A 24,704-nucleotide genomic window follows, 5' to 3' on the forward strand; every position below is an offset into this window, starting at 1 on the left:
GTGCTCTGGCACATGTGAATGTACACACATAAAGAAAAAGTAAGTGTGAGTTAAAGAAATGAGTGTAAATAAAAAATAAGTGTAATTTAAAGTTGTAACAGAAAGTACACACATCAAAAAAGAACAAACAACCAGAAATAGTGGTGCACATTTATTACTCAGCATTTGAGACTATGAGGAAGAGGATTATACACTTTATTCCATAAAGATGTACACAGTGAGAACCTTCACACAAACCTTCAAACCTTCTGAATATGTGTAGATATTTCAAAAAAAAAGTGAAAAGGAATAAAGCAAACTCATACACAAATTTTTATGTCTTTTTGTTTGTTTGTGTGTTTTTTCAAAACAGAATTTCTCCATGTAGTTTTGGTATCTGTCCTGGATCTCACTCTGTAGACAAGGCGGGCCTTGAATTCACTGAGATCCACCTGGCTCTGCCTCCTGAGTGCAGGGATTAAAGGCATGTGCCACCACCACCCGGCTAAATTTATATTTCTTATGTGTAATATTCGTAAATGTCTGATACCACCTGGCACTGACAAAGATTAGGAAAAAATGAGACAGAAACTTATCAGGATATGGAAATGTCATCCATCAAAGAATTAAGTGCAGGGTCTACTATTTGATGTAGCAACAGCCTTGGGGGAAGTCAGAGCCTGGTGCCAGAGGAGGACACTTCCTCTTCCTGTGGGGCTGTTACATTCCAACCACGTCATGTATCCTGCCACACCCTGTGTCTCATGTCCCTCCAGGCAGTCTCTGTGGCTCTGCACATGAGCACAGTTGCAGCCTCCAGGAGGAGATGCCATGACCTTCACCTTCACAGCCCTGCTCTGTCTGGGTGAGATGGGGAGATGGGGAGGGGATACTGTGGTCTAGATTTGACCTTCACCTACACATCCCAGCTCTGCCCCATCAGGAAACCCCAGGGCCTCAGGAGGGTCTGCAGAGGGGAGGACCTGCTCAAGCTTCAGGGACAAACCTCTCACAGGGAACTCTCTTCCAGGACTGACTCTGGGCCCGGGGACCCCAGTGCCAGCAGGTGAGTGAGTGTCTGAGATGCCCTGACCTTCACTTCTCATCATCCCTGCAGCCATGCCTGGGCAGTGAGGATGGAGAACAACACATGTGTGCTACCTCTGGGGATGGCGGTAGGGTTGGGGTTGGAAGGTGCAATCTGTTGGCTGTCCTGAATCCTAGATGCTCTTTTCCTTGCAGGGGCCCTCCGTAAACCTATCCTCACAGTTCAGCCAGACTCTGTGGTCCACAAGCAGACTACAGTGGCCTTCTTGTGTGAGGGGACCAGAGTAGCCAAACAGTACATACTCTATAAAGAAGGATACGAGTATCTACGGACCACAGAGATTCCACAGAATCCTAAGAACAAGGCTAAATTCTCAATCTCAAAAGTAGACCCCAATCATGCAGGACATTATCAGTGTTGCTATCAAACTCACACTGGATGGTCAGAGCTCAGTGACACCCTGGAGCTGGTGGTGACAGGTGAGAGTATGCACAGGGTCCTCAGCCTCAGCCTTGACTGTCAAGAAGTGGGTCTGTTCACAGGGCTATCCCCACCTAGATCTAAGCAGGTAATGAGGTCTGATAGCTTTAACTGATTTCTCCTTCTCTCCTAGGAGCACACAGTAAACCCATGTTGTCAGCCCAGCCCAGCCCTGTGGTGACTGAGGAAGGGCATGTAACCCTCCAGTGTGTCTCAAAGCAGCGATACTACAGGTTCATTCTGACTGGGAAAGGAACACGGAGTATCTCCCAAATGCTGGATTCAAAGTATAACTACTCTATTCAGCAGTACGAGGCCCTTTCCTCTGTGGGCCCTGTGACCTCCAGCCAAAGGTGGACATTCCAATGCTATAGCAATTACTGGAGTAGCCCATTGGTATGGTCAGAACCTAGTGACCCTCTGGAGCTCCTGTTCTCAGGTGAGACACCTCAGCCTTTGTTTAGAATGATGTTGAAATGATACAGATGCTCAGAGAGGCCTTGGTGTGTGGTTGTGGTGTGTGATATGTGTGAGCAGCCAGGGCTCCTGAGCCCATTGACACAGAGCATGGTAGAGAGAGTGGGACACAAGATACAGAATCCAAAGCAGACAGTGACAGCAAAGCCCAGGAGGTCCCGGACAGAGATATATCCATATGGGGCCTCTGTTACTCTGGATCACCTCATGGACCATCCACAAGAGCTCAGGGGACCACACAGAACAAAGGGGGGAAGAGTTGTAGGAGCCAGAATTGTTGGGGTCACCAGGAGAATCTACTAAGCAGAGATCATGAGGGCTCACAGACTTGAAGCTGCAGCCATGGAGCCTGCATGGGTCTGCACTAGGCCCTCTGCACATATGCTGTGGTGGTTTACCCTGGGTTCTATTTTGTTTAGTTTGTTTTATTTTGTTCTTTAGAGTTTCACTGTGTAGCTCTGTCTGTCCTGGAACTCACTTTGTAGACCAGACTGGCCTGGAACACACAGAGATCTCCCTGCAACTGTTTCCTGAGTGCTGGGATACAAAGCATGTGCCACCACGGCCTGGCTAGCTTGGGGTTTTTATTAGACTCATAGCAATGGGAATGGGGAAATCTCAGACTCCTTTGCCTGCATGTGGGATATTTGTCCTCCTACTAAATTGACTTGAACAGCCTTAATATGAGGGTGTGTGACTAGTCATATTGCCTGCTGTTATGCCACATTTGTTTAATATCACTGGGAAGACTTTTCTCTTCTAAAGGAAAACAGAGGAGCAGTGGATCTGGGGGAGAGAGGAGGCAAGGAAGCTGCTGTCAGGATGTACTTATGACAGAAGAATAAATTAAAAAGAAAATAAAATGCCGCCCACAAGTGAGATTTTCTCAGTGCCCCTGTCAGACAAACCCAACTTCTTCTCTCCTACTTCCTTTTAGGCACCCTCTACAAACCCACCATCAAAGCTGAGCCAGGCTCTGTGGTCAACTTAGGAAGTCCCGTGACCATCTGGTGTCAGGGGATCGTGGATGCAGAAATATATGTTCTACATAAAGAAGGAAGCCAAAAACACTTAGGCACACAGATCCCAGAGAAGCCTGGGAACAAGGCCAAGTTCTCCATCCCTTCTGTGACACAGCAACATGGGGGACAGTTTCGCTGTTACTGTTACAGCTCAGCTGGCTGGTCAGAGCGCAGTGACAGCCTGGAACTTGTGGTGACAGGTGAGAGGAGTATTCCCTTCCCCCAGTCTAGCCTTTGAGGTCTTGTGGCTGTGTGAGTCCATGAAACAGTCTGCCTGCTTCTCTTGTAGGAATCTACTACAATAAACCCAGCCTGTCAGTCCTGCCCAGCCCTGTTGTGACCTCAGGAAGGAACATGACTCTCCAGTGTGTCTCACAGAATGGATATGACAAGCTCATTCTCACCAAGGAAGATCAGAAGTTCCTCAGCTCCATGAACTCACAGTACATACATAGTATTAGGCAGTGGAAAGCCTTGTTCTCTCTAGATCATGTCACACCAGACCACAGAGGGACATTCAGATGTTATGGTTATTACAGCCACACTCCACACTTGTGGTCAGTACCTAGTGATCCCTTAGAAATACACATCTCAGGTGAGTCAGCCCCATCATGGAACAATCATGTTGTCCCACTGGATTGTTGTGGGTAAATAGTTGTTTAGGAAGAATCTGATAGCTGAACCAGAGCCCCACTGTTGGGCAGGATGGGAGGGGATAAGTGTTTAGTAAAAACCAGCCCCTCAATCCCTAGCCTGTCACCTTCCCTCTAGGCCTGTCCAAGAAGCCCTCCTTGCTGACTCACCAAGGCCATATCCTGGACCCTGGGAAGAGCCTCATCCTGCAGTGTTGCTCTGACATCAACTATAACAGATTTGCTCTGTACAAAGTGGGGGAAGCTGACTTCACCCAGCATGGTGTCCAGTGGACCCAGAGTGGCCTCTCCTTGGCCAACTTCACACTGGGCCCTGTGAGCAGAACTACTGGAGGCCAATACAGATGCTATGGTTCAAACAACCTCTCCTCCGAGTGGTCAGCCTCCAGTGACCCCCTGGACATCCTGATCACAGGTGAGGAACTAAAGAGATTCCCTCAGGTACCTATTGTCTGCTTGGGCTCTCATGGGGGAGTTAAGGAGCTGATGGCTGGGATGAGGAACAGGAATCTTATTCAGAAACAGATGCAGAGGCAGGAGAACAGGACAGGGGCTAAGTCAGAGAAAAGAGACAGATTCCCAGGTGCTCAGGGCAGACCCAGGTGAGGTGTCAGCTCAGAACACTGAAGGCAGCCTCTCATCATCCTTATTCTCTTTAGGACAGCTTTCCTTCAGTCTTTCCCTCTCAGTGAAGCCTAACTCCACAGTACACTCTGGAGACAACGTGACCATGCTGTGTCAGTCAATAAGCAAGGTGGACACTTTCCTTCTGTCCAAGGAGGGAGCAGACCACCAACCCCAGCGACTAAAATCACAGTCTGAAGCTTGGGAGTTCCAGGCAGAATTCTCCATGAGTGCTGTGACCTCTGACCTCTCGGGCACCTACAGGTGCTATGGATCTCAAGACTCATCTCCCTATCTGCTGACACAAGCCAGTGCCCCTGTGGAGCTCACTGTCTCAGGTGAGGTGACCCTGGACTCTCAGGGTGACTTCCAGTCCAAACCCTAGGAGAGCTCTTGACTTGGGTGGGATTAAGGGAACAATAGGAAGGTCATTCAGAGTCACTTTCCCTGACAGAGAAGTGGAGGCCAACATAAGAGGTCCCTCAAGTAATGTCTGCTCCATCCTCTATTGCAATCTAAGATTCATGTAGATAGCATGAACATCTTCTGAGGTTACAGGACAGTGGGCAGAGACAAGTCCCTAGGTTAGCTTCTAACCCTTACCTCCCTCTTTTTTGTTTCCTATGACCCATTGGAGTCCCCAGTCCACCACCCGCAAAGTCCATGCCAACGTACGGTAAGTATCAGACACCTCAGTGCAGGAGTGTGCTCCATCCCCAGGCTGTCTCACAGCTCTTACCCACTGAAGTCCTCATTTCTCTGTCACTTTAGTTTGTTACTGAATGAGGCAAACAGAGATCCCAACAGAGACCCCAGGTTCCCAGGACATAGAAGTTTGGATGCAGAAAGGTGGCATCCAGAATGTTCTGGCTCAGTCTGGAGGAAGGGGCAGGTGGGTGAGGTGGAGAGCAGAGATCCCAGACATTTGCCTCCCCATCCTGCCTCTAAGAACCTAAGAACAAACCTCTCAACTGCATGGAGTCAGGCCCCAGAGGGCTAATAAGGACTCTGTTGGAGGGGGGACCCAGATGGGCAATAGCTAGTTATGGGCTCCATACAGCTGCTTCTGGAGATGCCGACTGAGACCAGCCTTTCCCTTTCTACATTGAGTGAAGTTTCTCTGAGTAAAAAGGAAAGAAGCCTGGTCCACATGTCCAAATTTCTTTTAGGGCTGGCCTTAACTGTGACCTTTCCTGACAGAGGAGTCCCCCAGAACCTGACTCTGCAGTGTGTCTGACCCACTGCGGTAGTCACCTGTGCGTGGGTGGGGCACAGGGCCATGGCAGGGCATTCAGGCTCCTTCCTTCCAAATCATGAGGCTCAGCTCAGGCAAAGAGTAAAGAGATGGAAGTAAGAATCCCTGGGTTTGACTCCCAGCTCTGCCACTTACAGTCATGTGATCTAAGGCAGGTGAACTGTGGGGACAAAAAAAAGAGACAAATACTTGTTGCATGATTGTGAGGATGGGAGGTGATAAGTGCAAAGACCCAGCATGCGTCTGTCACACAGTAGGTACTCAGTTAAGCAGCAACATTCCCCACTCATGACATCACTTGTGTCTCAGGACTGGAAGGGTACCTGAAGGCTCTGGTCGGAGTCTCTGTGGCCTTCCTCCTGTTCCTCTTCATCCTCATCTTCCTCCTTCTCCGACGAAGGCATCAGGGAAAATTCAGGAAGGATGGTGAGTACGGTGTGGGTGACCTGGGTCTCAGGTTCCCCTGTGAAGAGCCAAGCAGGGGATCAGGACACCAGCCCCAGGGAAGCCTCAGGCTGGTCCTGGGTAGTTCATAAACTCTTGCATATCTCAGATCAGAAAGATCGTGATCTCAGAACCTGTGCAATGTCAGGGGTTCTGTGAGCTTCACCATGTCCTGGGACATTTGCTCACTCACCCATGGTGTAAAGGTCCCTTCCTTCCTCCTTCTTTCCTTCCCTGTACATGCCTGGAGAGAGAGGGGGAGCTGAGACTCTTCTCTCTCTTCCAGCCCAGAAAGTTACAGAATTGCAACTTCCTGCAGGAGCTGCAGAGCCTGTAACCAGAGACAGAGGCTCCCAGAAGAGGTAACTCATGACCAGAGACATAGACCCTCACCTGCCCGACACAACTCACTGCCAACTGACATCCTCTTGTCTCTCCAGATCCAACCCAGCTGCTGCCAACCAGGAGGAAAATCTTTGTGAGAGAAAGAGGGTCCTGGGGAGGGAGATGTGTGAGGACTCAGCATTTCAGGGGTGGTGGAGAGGCTCTATTTGGGTCTGAACTTCTCACTATAGACCCTGGATATCACAACACTCCCTGATCCTCTGTCCGCACCTGGGGCAATACAGAAAACTAAGGGTCAGAGTCATCCCTAGACTCTGGTCAGGAGACATTCTGTTTGTTCTTCTATGACAGATGCTTCAGTGGAGAAAATGCAGCCTGAGCATGGTGTGGAACTGGAGAGTTGGGTGAGGTCCCTCTCCTTATCTGCAGTGCTAAGAACTTAGGGCCCAGATTAGTCCAGGGGGTGCCTTTGTTGTTTGCCGCTCCTGGCACTCAGAATCAACCACAGCTGACCCTTTTTTCCCTTCTGCAAGTTCAACCTGCCTCACTCTCTCCTGCTTTTCCAGGATCATGTGTCTCTTGCTCCTGTCTGCTTTCTGGCTCCTTGGCATCTGTCTGGATGTCATCTGAGGTGGCAGCCCAGATGGGAAAGCCCACAGAAACATTTATGGGACTAGCAGCTTCAGGCAGGAACCAAAGGGACTTGGGCAGAAATGTGTGGATGTTTTACAAGCATGTATGTATCTGAATCACATGTCTGCATGGTGCTCTGAGGGGCCAGAATAGAATGTCAGATACCTGGAATGAGAGTTACAGATTAATGCAGATTGCCGTGTGGGTTCTGGGAACCAAACCTGGATCCTCTGCAGTAGTAGGAATTGCTCTTAATCACAGAGCCATCTCTCCAGCCCCCAGAAATGTGTTTTCAGGAAGATGGACTGTGTGGGACAGCCAAGACTGTTAGAATGTCAGTATAAGAGGCCAGAACTGTAGGAAGCCCCAGAAGAAACCATCAGGGATGCTGTCATCTAAAGGGGTCACTCTGACCATGACGTAAAAAACTGGCCAGAGCTCCCCGGGGGAACAGGGAGACACTGTCTGTCCCTCACTACTTCCCTGCTGCAGAGACCAGCTGAGGAAGACCCCCAGGGAGAGTCATATGCCCAGGGGAAAGGCTCCAGGCTCAGGAGGACAGGAGCTGCCCTATCTTCTGTCATGTCAGGAGAAGTCCTGGACACCAAAGATGGACAAACAGAAGATGACAGAGAGATGGACAGTCAGGCGGGTCCTGTCTTCCCCAGGACTTCAGCATCCCCCAAGTCAAGCATAACCTTCCTCTCACTCTCTCCCACTCCAGGCTGCTGAATCCGAGGAGCCCCAAGATGTGACCTATGCCCAGCTGTGCACCAAGTCACTCAGACAGGGGAGAGCTGCACCTCCTCCCTCCCAGGCAGGGGACGCCCCAGAGGAGCCCACTGTATATGCTGCTCTGGCCGTCACTCGACAGGGTTCTGTTCCCAGAAACAAGGAGCAATGACCCTCTGCCTGCCAGGAGACCGAACAGAGACCTCCAAGGGGTTCTGTGAACTTTGGGGAACCTGACTGCTTTTTAACTAACATCATACATTTTGGAAATGAAGCAGATTTCTCGATAATCACGTGAAATGAGAAACTAAATAGAAGGGAATGGTTTCACACTGAGTACTAGTTCTAATGACATCACTCATCCAAGCCATGAAATGAGAAACTTACAGGCTTGGTTGCACAGATCCATAATCCCAACCCCTGGGAGGCTGAGGCAGGAGAATTGCCTTTGTTTTGTGGTTTTCTTGGCATACCTAGTGAATTTCATGCCAGCGTGGGCTACAGATTGAGACGTGTTTCAGACATTAACCACCAAAGGCCAGGGTGGAGGTACACACCTGGAATCCCAGCGCTTTGAAGGTGTGGACAGGAGGATTAAGGTCATCTTCACCTACACAGCACAGGAGTAAGAGGCCAGCCTAGAACACATGTGACACTGTTTTAAAATAAACAGGCCAAGCATGGTGGTGCATGCCTTCAATCTCAGCAGCAGCTGGTCTAATAGGAATTTTCAGGATAGCCAGGGCTACATAGAGAAACCTTGTGTCAAAGAAAAGTTAAATAAAACAGGGCCAGTGAGATGGCTTGACCAGTGAAGGCACTTGCCACCAAGCCTGATATCCTAAGTTCAATCAGCAGGAAGAGGGGAAGGAGAAAACAGACTCCCACAACTTGTTCTCTGACCTCCACCTAAGTCCTTGGTGTTCCCCCACACCCAAGAAATAAAACAATTTAAAATATAAACTAACAATTATAAGTGAAAGCTGGGTATGGCATTGTAGGCCTGTAAACCCAACAAGGCTGGTCTCAAACCTGCTGTCCTTCTGCCTTGGTTTCCAGTGTATACAACGATATATTCACTTTATTTTCTTAAAGTTTTGTTGTGTTTTATTTATGTGTATGCATATGTGTCTGTGTGTTTTTATGCCGTCTATATACAGATGCCCATGGAGGCCAGAGTGGACATTGGAGCTGAAGTTACAGGTGTTTGTGAGCTACATGCTGTGGGTGCTGGGAACTGAACTCAGGTCCTCAGGAAGAGCAGTGCATGCTGTTAATCACAGGGCCACCTTTCCAGCCTCCCTACATTCACTAAAAATGTAGTAACAGTAGAGCACTATGAACAATTTTATACCATCAAATTCGGAGCTGTACATAGAATGGACAGATCCTTTGATGTCAGTAAGTTATTTCATTGCTCAATAAGTAAAAAAAAAAAAAAATCTGAGTGACTTCCCACACAGTGAACACACTGTCACTAGAAAAGTTCCCCTTTGGAAATTCACTTTCTGGAAGCTGGTGATTTTTTTCCAAATGTTTGTGTGTTTGAAATAAAGATACTCTGAAACTAGAGAAAGAGGAAATATAGCCCAACATAGTTTATCAGACCAGAAAATTTTCATTAACAAGACTTCGCAAAGAAAACCTAGGAAGAAAGTTCTTTCACATCAGCCTGGATGAGACCCCTTAAACAATTAATTAATGAGCCAACAACCAGGGAGCCTTCATGAGACCGACTGTGAGCTCTGCATATGTGTTACAGTTGTGTGTCTTGGTCTTGATGGACGCCTAACACTGAGAGCAGGGCTGTCCTGACTTTGGTGCCCACTTTTGGGACCCATTCTTCCTACTGGATTGCCTCATCTACCATTAATAGAAGAGGAGGTGCCTAGTCTCACTGCAACTTGATATACAATGGCTGGCTGATACCCATGGGAGGAGGCCCTCTGTTTCTGAAGGGAAACAGGAGGAGATTAACAATTTGAGAGTGGGAGGCATGTGAGACCTTGGGGGAAGGGCATTTTGAGGGGAGACTGGAGTGCTGTGGAGTGTCGTTCTGAATGCTGTGAATGTGTGTTGCTCTGACGACTTGATAAATAAAGTGCTGATTGGCCAGTAGCCAGTCAGAAAGTATAGGCAGGATAAGTAGACAAGGAGAATTCTGGGAAGATAAAGGACAGAGTCAGGAGTCACCAGCCAGACACAGAGGAAGCAAGATGACAAGGCCAAACTGAGAAAAGGTACCAAGCCACATGGCTACACATAAATAAGAATTACGAGTTAATTTAAGTGTAAGAGGTAGTCAGTAATAAGCCTGAGATAATGGCTGAGCAGTTATAATTAATATAAGCTTCTGAGTGATTATTTTATAAAAGGCTGTGGGACCATGGGTGAGAGATTTGATCTGACCATGGGACAAGCAGCACACAGAAAAATTTCCAACTACATTTGGTGTACTTATGCTGGGCTCTCGAATCTCCATAAGGCCTAAAAGAGATTAAAAGGGCCTTCTAAACCGGGCGGTGGCAGCGCACGCCTTTAATCCCAGCACTCGGGAGACAGAGGCAGGTGGATCTCTGTGAGTTCGAGGCCAGCCTGGACTGCAAAGTGAATTCCAGGAAAGGCACAAAGCTACAGAGAGAAACCCTGTCTTGAAAAACTAAAAAAAAAAAAAAAAACCAAAACAAACAAAAAGGGCTTCTAAGCACACAATAATGGAGCCAAAAACAGGTTTCTACTTCATGTCTCATGTAGGTTGAGATATAGAGACACCAAGGTGCAGAGAGGCTGTGGCGTGCAGACGGGAGCTACAGTACCGGGTTCACAGTGCAGCAGGCAGTTTCATGCTACTGTACGCAGTGGTCTCTGTAAGCTATGCAGCACTCTACATGATGGATTTACCTTTTGCTAGTACAGACAAAAAAAAAGAGAGAGAGAGAGAGGTTTCGGGCAACAGATTGCTTCTTAGAGACGTAGACACACTGCTTCCTGGAGTTGGCAACAGGCATACTTCTGCCGTGTTTGGAAGCTGAGGTAGGCAGGCAGATTCAGCAGTCGAGGCTGTCAGGTTGGTCCTAGCCAAGCAGTTCAGCAGTTTAAAATCTCTCCTGGTCAGAGAAGGATTATAGTCCACAATAAAAAAGATTCAGGCCCAGCAGTGGTGGCGCATGCCTTTAATCCCAGCACTTAGCAGGCAGAGGTGCCTGGTTTACAGAGTGAGATCCACAACAGGCACCAAAACTACAGAGACTCCCTGTCCTGAAAAAAAAAACAAACAAACAAACAGAAAACAAAACAAAACAAAAAAACAAAAACAGATTCAGATGAAATGAAACCCGAAATCGTTTACAATGTGTGTAAACATGTACGTAGGCTAGGAAGATAGAGGAATAGAGGGATAGACAGTTATATAAAGAAATAGTTTTAAAAAATAAAGTCTTTTGCCCTACAAAAGCTTCAGTTTAAAGAGGTCCCATTTATTAATTGTTGTTCTCAGTGTTTGTGCTGCTTGTGTTATATTTAGGAAGTGATCTCCGGTGCCAATGTGTTCAAATGCACTTCCTACTTTCTCTTCCATTAAGTTTGGTGTAACTGGATTTATGTTGAGGTCTTTGATCCACTTGGACTTGAGTTTAGTGCATGGTGACAGATATGGATCTATTTGTAGTCTTATACATGTTGACATCCAGTTCTGCTAGCACCATTTGTTGAAGATACTTTCTTTTTTCCAGTGTATAGTGTTGGCTTCTTTTTCATATATCAGGTGTTCATGTGTGCATAGATTAACGTCAGGGTCTTCAATTTGATTCCCTTGGTCTGTATGTTGGTTTTTATACTAGTACCAAGCTGTTTTTATTACTATAGCTCTATAGTAGAGCTTGAGGTCAGGGATCATGATGCCTCCAGAGGTTGCTTTATTATACAGGATTCTTTCATGTCCCAGATCTGACAGAGGACTGCTCTCCAAAATATATGAAGAACTCAAGAAACTAGACATCAAAATACTGAACAATCCAATTAAAAATGGGCTAAAGACCTAAACAGAGAATTCTCAAAACAAGAATCACAAATGCCTGAAAGACATTTAAAGAAATGCTCCACATCCTTAATCATCAGAGAAATGCAAATCAAAATGACTCTGAGATACTACCTTACACCTGTCAGAATGGCTAAGATCAAAAACACTAATGACAGTCAATGTTGGAAAGGATGCGGAGCCAAAAGAACACTCCACTGTTGGTGGGAATGCAAACTTCTACAACTACTGTGGAAATCAGTATGGCAGTTTCTCAGAAAATTGTAAATCGATCTACCTCAAGATCCAGCCATACCACTCTTGGCCATATACCCAAGGAATGTTCAACCATACCACAAAGATACATGCTCAACTATGTCCATAGCAGCACTTTCAAGAATAGCCAGAACCTGGAAACAACCAAGATGCCCATCAACTGAAGAATGGATTAAGAAAATGTGGTACATATACACAATGGAATACTTCTCAGCAGAGAAAAACAATGACAGCATGAAATTTGCAGGCAAATGGATGGAACTAGAAAATATCATCCTGAGTGAGGTAACCCAAACCCAGAAGGACAAACATGGTATCCACTCACTCATAAGTGCATTCTAGATATAATGCAAAGAACAATCAGACTGCAACCCATATAACCAGGGAGGCTATATGACAGGGGCAACCCTAGGTTGACTATGGATTAGAATAAGTTTTGGTTTTACTCAAAATAAATAAATAAATAAATAAACAACAAAGAAAATAAAGTCTTTAAAGAGAAAGTAAAAGTAATACAAAAATAAGCCAAATAAAGTTGGAAATCACACAGAGAGTCTGGATTATACAGTCTTTGGGATTTTTAACTGCAGAAAAACATTTGATAATCTAAGACCCCCTGATAGGTCTCCGATAGCACCATGGCCCAGAGGACTCAATATCCAGAATGTGTTCAAGGCAATACAGAATACAGAGAATAGAGCATCACAGACTATTCCAGTCAGGACTTTACTTGGGAGCCCAGTGCAGGCAGATGAGTGAGTGTCTGAGATGTCCTGACCTTCACTTCTCATCATTCCTGCAGTCATGCCTGGGCAGTGAGGATGGAGAACTGTGCTGCCCTGGGGATTGCTGGAGGTCTGGGATTGCATCTGCAATCTGAGGGTAGCTGACCTGGATCCTAGCTGTTCTTTACCTTGCAGTGGCACTACCTAAGCCTATCCTCAGGGTACAGCCAGACTCTGTGGTCTACAAGCAGACTGTGGTGATCTTCTTGTGTGAGGGGACCACAGGAACCAAAGCATACAGACTCTATAAAAAGGAATACCAAAAACAAAAGTGTACAGAGTTTCTACAAAATCCTAAATACAAGACTGGAATTCTCAATCTCAAAAATAGCTGATCACCAAGCAGGACAATATTGTGGACAATATCAGACCCACAATGAATGGTCAGAGTTGAGTGACTTCCTGGAGCTGGTGGTGACAGGTAAGAGGACACAGAGGATCCCAAGCCTCAGGATTGACTGTCAAGAAGTGAGTCTGCTCTTATGGTTGACCCCCAACCTCATAGGTCTGGAGGATATTGAGGCCTGATACATTTAACTGATTCCTCCTTCTCTCCTAGGAGGCTATAGTAAACCCAGCCTGTCAGTGAGGCCCAGCCCTGTGGTGACTGAAGAAGGAGGGAATGTCTCCCTCTAGTGTGACTCACTGCAGCAATATGACAGGTTCATTCTGACTAAGGAGGGCCTCAGAGGCTGTTCTGGATGCTGGACTCACAGTATAACTACTCTACTAGAGAGTTTCAGGTCCTATTCTCTGTGGGCCCTGTGACCTCCAGCCAAATTGGACATTCAGATGCTACAGCTTTAATAAGAACATACCACAGTTGTGGTCAGAACCAAGTGACCTCCTGGTCTCAGGTGAGGAACCCCAGCCTTTGCCTAGAATGATGTTGAAGTTATATATATGCTCAAGGAAGCCTTGGTGTGTGTTGTATGTGAGCTGCCAGGGCTCCTGAGCCCATTGACACAGAGAATGGGAGAGAGTGGGACACAAGATAGAGAATGCAAGGCAGAAAGTGACTGCAAAGCCCAGGAGGTCCAGGAAAGAGACAAATCCTTATGGAGCCTTCTGTTACTCTTGATCAGCTCATATACCATCCACAACACCTAGAGGAACCCCACAGAAGTGAGGAAGGAACAGTTGCAGAAGTCAGAGCGCTCAGGACATCAGGTGAGCGTGGACCACACAATCAACTAAGCAGGGATCATGAGGGCTCACAGAGACTGAAACAGCAACCATGGAGCCTACACGAGTCTGCACTAGACCCTCTGCACACATGCTGTGGTTGTTTACCTTGGATGTTTTGCTTTGTTTTGTTTTTGAGTTTCTCTGTGTAGCCCTGTCTGTTCTGGAAGTCACTCTGTAGAGCAGGCTGGCCTTGAACTCACAGAGTCTGCATCTCTTTCCTGAGTGCTGGAATTAAAGTCATGCACCACCACCTCCTGCCTAGCATGTGGTCTCTGTTAGACTATAACAATCGGAGTGGGGATATATCTAACTCTTTTGCTGAATGTGGGATCTTTTTCCTCCTATTGGGTTTCCTTGACCAGCTTTAACATGAGGGTGTGTGGCTAGTCGTATTACATGTAATTATGCCTTATTTAGTTAATATCATTGGGAATCCTTTTCTTCCTGAAGGGAAGGGAGGAGCAGTGTATACAGGAGAGTGGAGTAGCAGGGAAGCTGCTGTCAGGGTGTGTTGTATGAGAGAAAATTCAAAAGGAAAAAGTGCCATCTGCCAGTGTGACTTTCTCTGTGCCACTTTCAGACAGACTCAAATTCTCTCCTACTTCCTTGCAGGGACCCTACACAAACCCACCATCAAGGCTGAGCCAGACTCTGTCACCTCAGAAAGTCCCATGACCAACTGGTGTCAGAGGAGCCCAGATGCAGAAATATGTGTTCTGAATAAAGGGGGAAGCCAAAAAACCTTGGACACACAGTCCCCAGAGAAGCCTGAGAAAAAGGCCAAGTTCTCCATCCCTTCTGTGACACAGCAACATGGAGGACAATATCGCTGTTACTGTTACAGCTCAGCTGGCTGGTCAAGTACAAGTGACATCCTGGACATAGTGGTGACAGGTGAGGGGACAGTCAGGATCTCAGCCCCAGGTTCTGCTCTCAGAAGTATTGCCATGACAAACCCTAGCCCTGAAGAATATTCTGTCTGTGTGAGTCCATGTAACAGGCTGCCTCGCTCTCTCTTAGGAATCTACTACAATAAACCCAGCCTGTCAGTCCCATCCAGCCATGTGGTGACCTCAGGAGGGAAAATGACTCTTAAGCAAGCTCATTCTCACCAAGGATGATCACAAGTTCCTTAGGTCTCTGAATTCAAGTTATACACAGTATTATGCAGTACCAAGCCTTGTTCTCTATAGATGATGTCAAACCAGACCATAGAGGGACATTCATATGTTATGGTTACTACAATCATGGCCCATCGTTGTGGTGAACCTCTGAAAGTACACATCTCAGGCGATTAGCCCCATCATTGTCTAATCATTTTTGACACCCTAATCCTTTGCCATGGAGTGAATCCCAGCAGAAAATCCTCAAGTAATGTCCACTTCTTTCTATATTGCCATACCAGTTTGGGATAGACAGCATGAGGATCTTGGGGAGGTTACAGGACAGAGGTAGGACAGTGAGCAGAGGAGATACTGGGTTAGCATCTAACTCTCAACCTCCCCTTGTTTTTCCTGGGACACATTACAGCCTCCAGCCTGCCAAATGACTGTCCATGCCAATGGCTGGTGAGTATCAGGCACCTCAGTGCAGGATGTATGCTCCATCCTCAAGCTGCCTGGCAGCTCTTAGGCCAGAAAAGTCCCCATTTCTCTGTAATTTCAGCTTGTGCATGCAGGAGGCAAACAGAAATCCCAACAGAGATCCCAGAGGCCCAGGGTTTTGTTTGTGCTACAGAAGGTGGCATCCAGAGATAGATGTTTAGGCTCAGCATGGAGGATGGGGAAGGTGGGTGAGCTGGAGAATAGGGAACCAAAACACACACCTCCCCATCCTGCTACTAAGGTCATGAGAATACACTTCTCAGCTACATGGAGTCAGGTTCCAGAGGGAAACCCAGACACTCACCTGCCCATCCTGCCCCTAAGGTCATGACAACACATTTCTCAGCTGCATGGAGTCAGGCCCTAGAAGGCTATGTAAAGACCATATTAGAATTTGGGGTCCTAATGGACAGTAGCTAATTATGGGCTTGAAACAGCTGCTTATGGAGATGTTGACTTGGAAAAATCCTGTTTCTAGACTGCTGATATTCTTCATATAAAACATAGAAGTGTGGCCCACACATTTAAGTTTCCTTCTGTGTTGGCCTTGTCTGCATGTTCTCCTGACAGAAAAATCTTCCAGAATGTGATTCTGCAGGCGATCTTCCACAGCAGTACTGACATTTGCAAGGGTGAGGCACAGGTCCATGGCAGAGCATTCAGGAAACTTCCCTCTAGCTTATAGAATATAGTTCTAATATTCTCCATGAGTATTGTGACCTCCATTCTCAGGGTTACCTACAGGTGCTATGGATACCTCAGTTCATCTCTATACCTATTGTCCTTGTGAAGCTAATGGTCCAAGGTGAGGTGATCCAGATCCTTCTGAGCTAAAGGGTATATCAACATTATACATTTACAATTATTGGCTAGGATTAGGTTACAAATGCTGCAGAGGGTCAGCCAGATGGATATTCACCCTCATGCTGGTGGAGGCCAATATGGATTTTTCTACGAATGCTCCTGACAGTCCCTGCTTATGGAACCTAGAAGGATTTGAGATAGTCTAAAAGAGCATCCTGGGGAGGGCACACATAGATATAAGATACTATGCAGAAACCAGTCTCCAGTGACAACCTCTGCTCATCACCTTCCACTTACCAGTATTCACAGACATTTGCTGTCAGTGAATCCATGGCCCTCAGTGCCTGCATGGGAGAGGTAGCCTTGCTGTAATAATTACAAAGCCTGCTACACTCTCCTTTGTTCAAAACAGAAACAAATTCATACATCAACCCTACCAGACAGAATTCTCCATGAGAACCTGAATATAATGATGCTCACATTAAGCAAAATAAAATCCAGCAGTCTCAATCAAAACCAATTTTTTGTGAAGTCTGCAACCTTTCACTTCAGGGAGAAATAGGGGAACTGGGACATTATGGGTTCAACCCTCACTTGAAGGGAGACAGCTAAGAATGTCTTCTGCCTGCCCTTGGTGTGCTCATCTGAGCAAGAAGTTTGGGGATAGAGCTGCCAGGGGCTGTACACAACTTACCCTGAGTCTCCTAGTGTGATGGAAGAGCTGCACTATTCTCTCCTCACTCTATAGCTGTTCTGTTTGTCTCAGTAGTAACTATTATTTGTAAAGATGACAAAAGTAAGGGTTAGATATGTCAGTCTTTGGATCTATGCTGAGTGTGAGCTAGCCATGCTATTGGGGGCACTATTAAGTGAGAGCCCACTTGCTTAAAATCTACTCTCTTTCCTGGTCCCCACACACACATGCACACTCACTTCACACCAGTTTTTGAAAGAGTCTACTGCAGAACATTCTGCAGGACACTGCCTCACACCTAAATCCTGCATTTCCCACATGATATGTGACAGAAAAGATATGGATCACAAACTACATCAGAAGGATATGCTCCTACCTGAACTTGGCATAAAGAAATTTCTTGGTCTGAGGTAGGGAGAAACATCTGGGAAAGTTTAGCAACAAGACACTGGTTTTCAACCTTAGCAGAAGCCATTTCTCATCTCTGAAACAATAATGTAGTTTCTTCTCAACCACCCCTATGTGGTCTCTGGGTACTCAGAAGAGATCAGGGGAAAGCTCAGGTCACAGGAGCGATAGAGGGGGCTAAGTGTGACAATGGAACAAACGCTCAGCAAAAACACCCATTTAGGAAATCGTGCCAGACTGAGGATGTGAGTCCACACAACCCCTGCTGAGCTCACCACACACAAAGACACCAACCACACTCAGATGACACTGTGGCTGCTCAGTGCAGTGACTTAGGATCAAGCCTATAATGTCTTGACAACTTATTCTACCCTGGCTTTTCTGTCTTCACTGGTGTTTCTACAGTGGTGACGAAGAATCTAAGAATGAGAGGGAACCCAGTTATATCAGCGTAAAGATTCATCCCAGACTCCATGAACTATAGGATGAGATGAGCATTTACAGCAAATGAGAAAGTACAACCCAGATGTCTTAAGCATGCACCCATCTTATTGCTCTGTTCTCAGGACCATTTGTGATTATCAGTCCATCCGAGAACTTGCCTAAACCCAAGACAGTTGAATGAAGAGAACTGAAAAACAGCACTAGAAACTGACGCTCCAAGATTCATTCAGGGAAGTGAGGGGTCCTGGGTGGACATTAGTTATCTTGGGAAAATTTAGTTATCTTGAAGAAACTTGGGCCATTACTAACCTCAGTACTTCTTTTTCAACATTCACAGCCTCAGAGATCCAGGATCACACAGTAGAAAACCTCATCATGTTGGGGTTTGCTGCCATGATCCCCATAGTCCTTGGGATTTTGCTGTTTGAGTCTTGGGGCAGCCAGAGACAGGCCCACCATGCAGCTGAGAGGTAATCAGAGAAGAAAAAGTAGATATCTCAAGGATCCAGAGTCTGGGAAATAAATCTGATGATCCAAGGTTTCCGAAAGGAAATCTAGTTCTTACATGGAGGAACTAGTGTAAGAGAATGTCCAGGGAGCAAACGTGTTTTAGGTTGAGAGGAAGGTGTGAGTTTTGTAATGAAATGCTTCCTCAGCAAATGAATTTACATCCCTCCACCTACTGTGGGCATTTGCTGCCTGAACCAACTCTTTTCTTGTTCTATAAAGTGAGGAAATATGGCCGGGCAGTGGTGGTGGCACGCCTTTAATCCCAGCCCTCAGGAGGCAGAGGCAGGTGGATCTCTGGGAGTTCAAGGCCAGCCTGGGCTACAGAGTGAGATCTAGGAAAGGCACAAAGCTACACAAAAAAAAACCCTGCCTCAAAAAAACAAGAAAAAAAGAAAGAAAGTGAGGAAATATGCTGTCCTGTCTGTCTGGCACTGATCCTTATCTCTACATCTTTTCTTTCTCTCCCTTTCCTTTGTCATTTTCCATTTTAATAAATTGCTGCATTCACTATGGCCGAAGTTTCTCTCTTTTGGACTAGAAACAAAGAAGTTGCCTACATATCAAAAAAAAAAATGAGTAAAGTCAGAGAACAGAATTCAAAGTTACTCTGCCTATGATGTCCCAAACTCTCTTTATGACCCCCACCCTTTCAGTGTTCAGCACATGTTCTTCATGGAGTTTCTCTTGAAATATAAAGCCAGTGTTACCACACTGGTGGAATAAGGACTGTGTCACCAGACAGTGTGGGCAGGACTTTCACGGTGTTTTCTTAACACGAATCTCTGATCTGTAGCATTTGTTGACCACTATAAACATCCCCATCAAAGAAACCTTCACACCAGCAAAGCAGCATCACAGGTGTGAGGGTGAGGAATGTTGCATTAAATTGATGCATTTTATTTTCCAATGTCTAGTTCTCATATATGCAAAAGCATTTGGCATGCAGACCAATCACCCAAAATTCACCTTGCTAGGAAGACTTATCATACAATGATTCATAATTTCTACATAGAAAATGATGTTATATTCAAACAATAATAGTGGTATTTATTTTTCTCTCTCTTTTATAAACTATACTTCTGTTTCTGTATTAGCTAAGTCTTCAAGTACAAAGCTCAAAATGTGTTAAAATTATAGAATACTTAGCAAAATCTCATGAATATGATGTCACAGATTACTTGTTCTTCAGGACTGTCTCTACAGGGTGCAGGAATGATATTTTTGTAGCTATTGCAGCTGTGTTCATGGGAGATTTTTATCCTACAATTAGTTTCTTCTAGTTTCTTTTTCTTGATTCACAGTTAGGTGATGCTGGGCTTACAGCATGATTGAGGTTACACATTCCATTCTCTAGACCTGAGTGTCCAGTGATTTAGGTAGCCTGTAGTCAATTCCTCCCTCTGTCTGAGCAGATTGTTTTGTTGTGTTGTGTTTTTTGTTTTTTCAAGACAAGGTCTCTCTGCAGAGCCCTGGCTGTCCTGGAACACAGATATCCACCTTCCTTTGCCTCAGATGTGCTGAATTTGAAAGGATGAGCCACCAGAACTAGCAGCTGAGCAGATCTTAGAGGCAACACTTGTCCATGCCATCAATATACCACCTCCTTCTGTACACATGGAAAATGTTATGTGGTCTGGTTCTGTCATACTTTCATATGAATCTGGTAGGCCCATGGAGGGAAGAGTTATATTCTGGTTATGAGACATGATGCCTAGGATGAATCTAGAAATTGATACTCTGATACTTACTTCATTGGAGGTCAGTGGAAGAGGTACAAGGAGCTGGAATGCCACATGACACCACCCAGCCCAGATGAACTAAGATCCTTTCCACTCTGAGCACCATTAGTTTACAGGAAGCCATGCAACATGGTGAGGGTACAGGTTGTTAACTGAAGCATGAGCAGAATCTATTGTCTCTGCCTCAGGGGACAAATGGTTGCTCTAATTTCAAACATGACCAACACTTAGCAACACTTCAGACACTTCTGCATGAAGCTGTGAGGGCAAGAATGAGCAACACTAAAGTGAGCCAGAAGAGAAAGGGCTGGATGGATTCAGCAACAATGCCCAGTATCTGTGAAAATATAGATCCTCTTCCTATGCGTAAGTCAGCAAACTACATGCTGGGATCAGGGAAAGAAATTGACCACCTAAGGAGTCCCAAACTTTGCTTCCATATGTTGTCCTCTAAGAGCATAGCATCAGGTTCTGATTTCTCTTAGCATCATTAATCTAGAAAGGGCCCCACAGACATGACTGAAGTATAATCTGATCAAAGCACATCATCAGTGAGGTTCTCAATTTCCCAAGTGACTTTAGTCTACCTGAAGATAACAAAAACTAATCATTGCACTCTCCTACCCCAATTCATATCCTCAGAAATATGAATCTGTTCATGAACCCTTCCATGTCACAGGACTACTTGATTCTCACACTAACCCTGAAAGAGAGGTCATTGCCCTCATTATGCACGAAAGGATGGAAGAGGAATATTATTACCAGCTTCAGTTTGAAAGTCTGTGAATGATATTCCTGCACATTACAGAGCAGCCAGACAATATGCTCCCCCTATGTTGTGGGAATTGAGATACGATCTGCAGTGTTATATCAGGAACTGTGGCCCAGATTGAAAGGGAATAGAGGGGAAAAACACAGTGAGGAAGTTTGGAAGAAGAGGAAGCAGTAGGAGAGGCTTCCTGTGACAGAAGTGAATAAGTTAGAAGAATAAGAAACTTATCAGTTACAAACCACAAGTCCAGGCAAAGAGGGAAGTCAGCTTCCCCAGTGAGTCTTCTGGGGCTTGCATAACTCTTTTTGTATCTTCTCTGTCACTATCTTTGATGGCCATGTTTGATACTCCAGGCAACCTCTGCAGTAAAGATCCTTCCTCATTTTCTCCATCCTTCCATTCTCATTCTGATACTAACCTCAAACAGTCCCAACCTTAAATGTTTCTTCCACTGACCCGGGCATATCAGCACAGCTCCAGTTCTGAGACTATCCTCTTGATCCATCCACCTTCAGCAGCACTCCAGGCTCCTGTCCCCACTTCATCTAATCCTTTAAACAGTTCTGCCCATCCTCAATCATTCTGTCACCACAACCAGATGGAAAGACACACCTAGAGTAGCCTTTAGGTGGTGGGATCTGCCTCCTATTACAGGCTGTCATTTCATCAGCCTAATAAGAGCAGGAATTACCTTCTTTGGCCAATTGTCTTTGGTTTCCCAAATGCTACAGCTCAGGAAGAATCTAGATTATTATTTTTAGAAAGAGTTTCATGAAGCTCAAGCAGTGATCAAACTCATGGTGATCCTCCCTCAGCTTCCTGTGTGCTGGCATTATGGGCCAGTAATGAGCTAGTCTTTTCTTACAGAAGGAGCTTTTTGTTGGAATCTTCTATATCAGTGTGAATGATTTTCTTGTCATCAACAGCCAGGACTTACCAATTAATAGTCCTAGTGTCATCCAGGGAAGTAACTTCCAGCTGAGAGTGATCTAGGGGTGGCCATTTTCCCTCAGAGCCTCCATACCAGTCTTCTTCACTCATTCATCCAGAACATCCTCACAGTGGTGTGAGGTCCAAACATGGCGACTCTGCTGCCCAGCCCTTGAGTTGTTTCATAGACATTATATGAATTTGCCTGGAGTTATATAAACACTGTATACTCATCCAAATGAGAAATCACTGACAGAAACAATGACACAACCCCACCAAGCCAGGCTTGGTGAAGGAATTATTTTCATATTATTAGTATGACAGGAGAATTGGCATCTGTTGAATGTCTACCTCACTAAAGAAAAGATTTTCCCCAGAAATCTTTAACTACCTATCTTCCATCTGTCCTTAGGTGAGAAGTGGGACCTCCTAACAGTCTCCATGAAGAAACACCTTAATGGAGCTAATCTTATATGCATCACCTTAGGCCCATCCTAGGGACTGGGAGTTCAAGAAGGCCAGTGTCATCCCTTGCCACAGCAGGGGAAGGCGCACATTGATGCTGCAGGGAGGATGTGAAGGAGAGAGAGACAGTGAGCACAAGACTTTCCAGTTCACGTGGAGCATCTATCCTGGAGATGATCACAAGGGAGGTACACAGGGAGACCACAAGGGAAACAGGGCATTCTCTTCTCATGGCACTTGGTTTTATGTTCCTTTTCCAGAACTCTGTCCTGTAAGTCTCTCTTCTACTTCTTGCTAACACAAACCACCACATCTCTCAAGAAGCAACTTTCTCACCCATTTTTATCTCCTCATTGCCCAGTATTTCCCCATGTGATTGAATATCCTTAGTTGTCTTTTTTTCAATTATTCTCATCTTCCATGTCTATCTATTTATTTATATCCATTTTTGTTGAACCAAAATGTGCCTCCTTGGAGCCACAGTACAGCTCAGTTGAAAATGTTAGCATCCATGACCCCCTTCTTTGATCCAGCACTGCATAAATCTGGTGTGGGAGTTGATGCCTACAATCTCTGTACTCAGATGACAGAGGCAAGATGATCACTCATGCCACACAGTGAGTTTACTATAAACCTGAGACATATCAGACTCTGCCTAAAAAGAAAGAAGTGAATGAACAAAACATCAGACATCTACACTGCACAGTAAATCTAAACTCATCCTTATATCCACTTCTGAGACATGCTCATGCTCTTTCAGACACAGCAGCACCCAAGCCAGTGAATCCTATTCATCATTGTGTGCTGACATGCACAGTATGATAATTCTTACCTACTAATTCATAGATACTTGTTTTCTCTGTCCTAAGAGGATGTGGTGGGTTAACCCTGTGAACCAGTCGAACATGCACTCAGTTCTATGAGCTCAGTAACACTGTCCTCCCCACAGAAATCATTCTCAGCAAGATGAGCATCATCTGTCAGGTGACTAGGGCCTCAACAGATGGCATCCCACCTACCTTCTCTGATGACACACACTGGATGTTCAACCACAGCAGTAGCAACATGCCCCTAGTGAGAAAGCAACTCTCCAGGAGCTTGGTTCCATGTTTATCCCCTAGTCATGCCTCCTGGCCACCTCATTCATGGTTCATTTTTCATGCATTATTGTCACTTGATGTACAGCTGGATGACCCCTACTGAGTTAATCCTTCAATAATGTGTCCACTAGTGTCCACCCAGCTGAGGACAGCTCTTGCTGCTCATCATGGGAAGAAGCAGCCTCTTTACTGAATCAGCCTCAGTCTTGGGCAGGTTCTCAGTACATAGGTCTTGGAGGTAGGGCTGGCACAAAGTTTATATGAGTCCTCCCTTAACAATGCTTACATAGCACTTTGTGTATATGACAGCTTGGAACAGTTATTCCCTGCCCATTTCCCCATGGGTGCAGATTTTGGGTGATTTTGTTAGATCACAAGAAGTCTCTGGAGTTGTAGGTCTTGTGGCATTGTGTCTCCTTAGCACAGTGTTTCCTGAACACTCCAGGGTTGTCAATGACTTTAAAAATCTACCTTTAGGCCCCCACACCCGAGAGCCCAGCCACTACCTGAGACTCAGAGACGAACCCCCCAGCTCCTGTCCAACCCAGAACTCCCATCTGGACCAGAGGTGAGTGCATGGGGTTATAGCCAGAGAGGCAACTGCCCCTGGGTTCCACTGCTGAGCACAGCCAATCCCGAGAGGAACAGACCAACTTGGCACCAGTTTCTGGCCAATTGGCAGGCCCTGCTGATGGCTCCCATTTTCCAAGACTGCAGGCAGACACTGCAGTCCCCACACCCTGCCCCCACACACATTTGCCCAAGACCCCAGCCACTTCCTGAGACTCAGAGACCAACACCCCAGCTCCTGTCTGCCCCAGAACTCCCATCTGGACCAGAGAGACCCCAGGCACTTCCTGAGAATCAGAGACCAGCCCCCAGCTTCCATTCTGCCCTGGAACTCCCATCTGGACCAGAGACCAGAGGAACTCCCATCTAGACAAGAGGAGGTCCCATCTGGACAAAAGAAGGAGACCCCAGGGCCTTCCCGAGACTCAGAGTCCAGCCCCCCAGCTCCTATCTGGCCAGCACTCTCATCTGGACCAGTGCTCCCATATGGCCCAGGGCTTCGATCTGGACTAGAGAGAGGCTCCCTAAATCTGTCAGCTCTCTCTGAAACAAGTACACTGATAACACCAAGAATGAACCCAAGAGGAGATGGGCAGACATCAAGGCAGAAGTACATACATCAAAATAAAGAGCAATACAGCATCACCAGAATGTAGCACTTCTCCAACAGCTAGACCTGAACATCATGGAATGGAAGAAGAAGAAGAA

At 46.0% G+C, this 24,704-nt stretch overlaps 1 protein-coding gene and 1 pseudogene across 3 annotated transcripts; both read left to right on the forward strand.

Annotated features, from left to right (window-relative positions):
• The first annotated feature begins 750 nt into the window (after positions 1 to 750).
• Positions 751 to 8,457, forward strand: LOC118582836 (leukocyte immunoglobulin-like receptor subfamily B member 3). 3 transcript variants are annotated; one of them, XM_036185957.1, is made up of 14 exons: positions 751 to 844; positions 1,010 to 1,045; positions 1,222 to 1,506; positions 1,641 to 1,946; positions 2,922 to 3,206; positions 3,296 to 3,601; positions 3,778 to 4,074; positions 4,319 to 4,621; positions 4,921 to 4,959; positions 5,848 to 5,964; positions 6,269 to 6,344; positions 6,423 to 6,460; positions 6,679 to 6,731; positions 7,685 to 8,457. In XM_036185957.1, the coding sequence occupies exons 1-14, from the start codon at positions 811 to 813 to the stop codon at positions 7,862 to 7,864; spliced, it is 2,355 nt and encodes a 784-aa protein (XP_036041850.1). In that variant the 5' UTR covers positions 751 to 810; the 3' UTR covers positions 7,865 to 8,457. The 3 variants fall into 3 exon arrangements, with proteins under 3 accessions (XP_036041850.1, XP_036041858.1, XP_036041866.1); XM_036185965.1 differs by having other exon boundaries at positions 4,349 to 4,621; XM_036185973.1 differs by lacking the exons at positions 2,922 to 3,206; positions 3,296 to 3,601.
• Positions 8,458 to 10,078: 1,621 nt separating this feature from the next.
• On the forward strand, positions 10,079 to 15,280 carry LOC118590170 (annotated as a pseudogene).
• The last annotated feature ends 9,424 nt before the right edge of the window (positions 15,281 to 24,704 follow it).

This window comes from Onychomys torridus, chromosome 1, assembly GCF_903995425.1.
Source record: "Onychomys torridus chromosome 1, mOncTor1.1, whole genome shotgun sequence".
Lineage (NCBI taxonomy): Eukaryota > Metazoa > Chordata > Mammalia > Rodentia > Cricetidae > Onychomys > Onychomys torridus.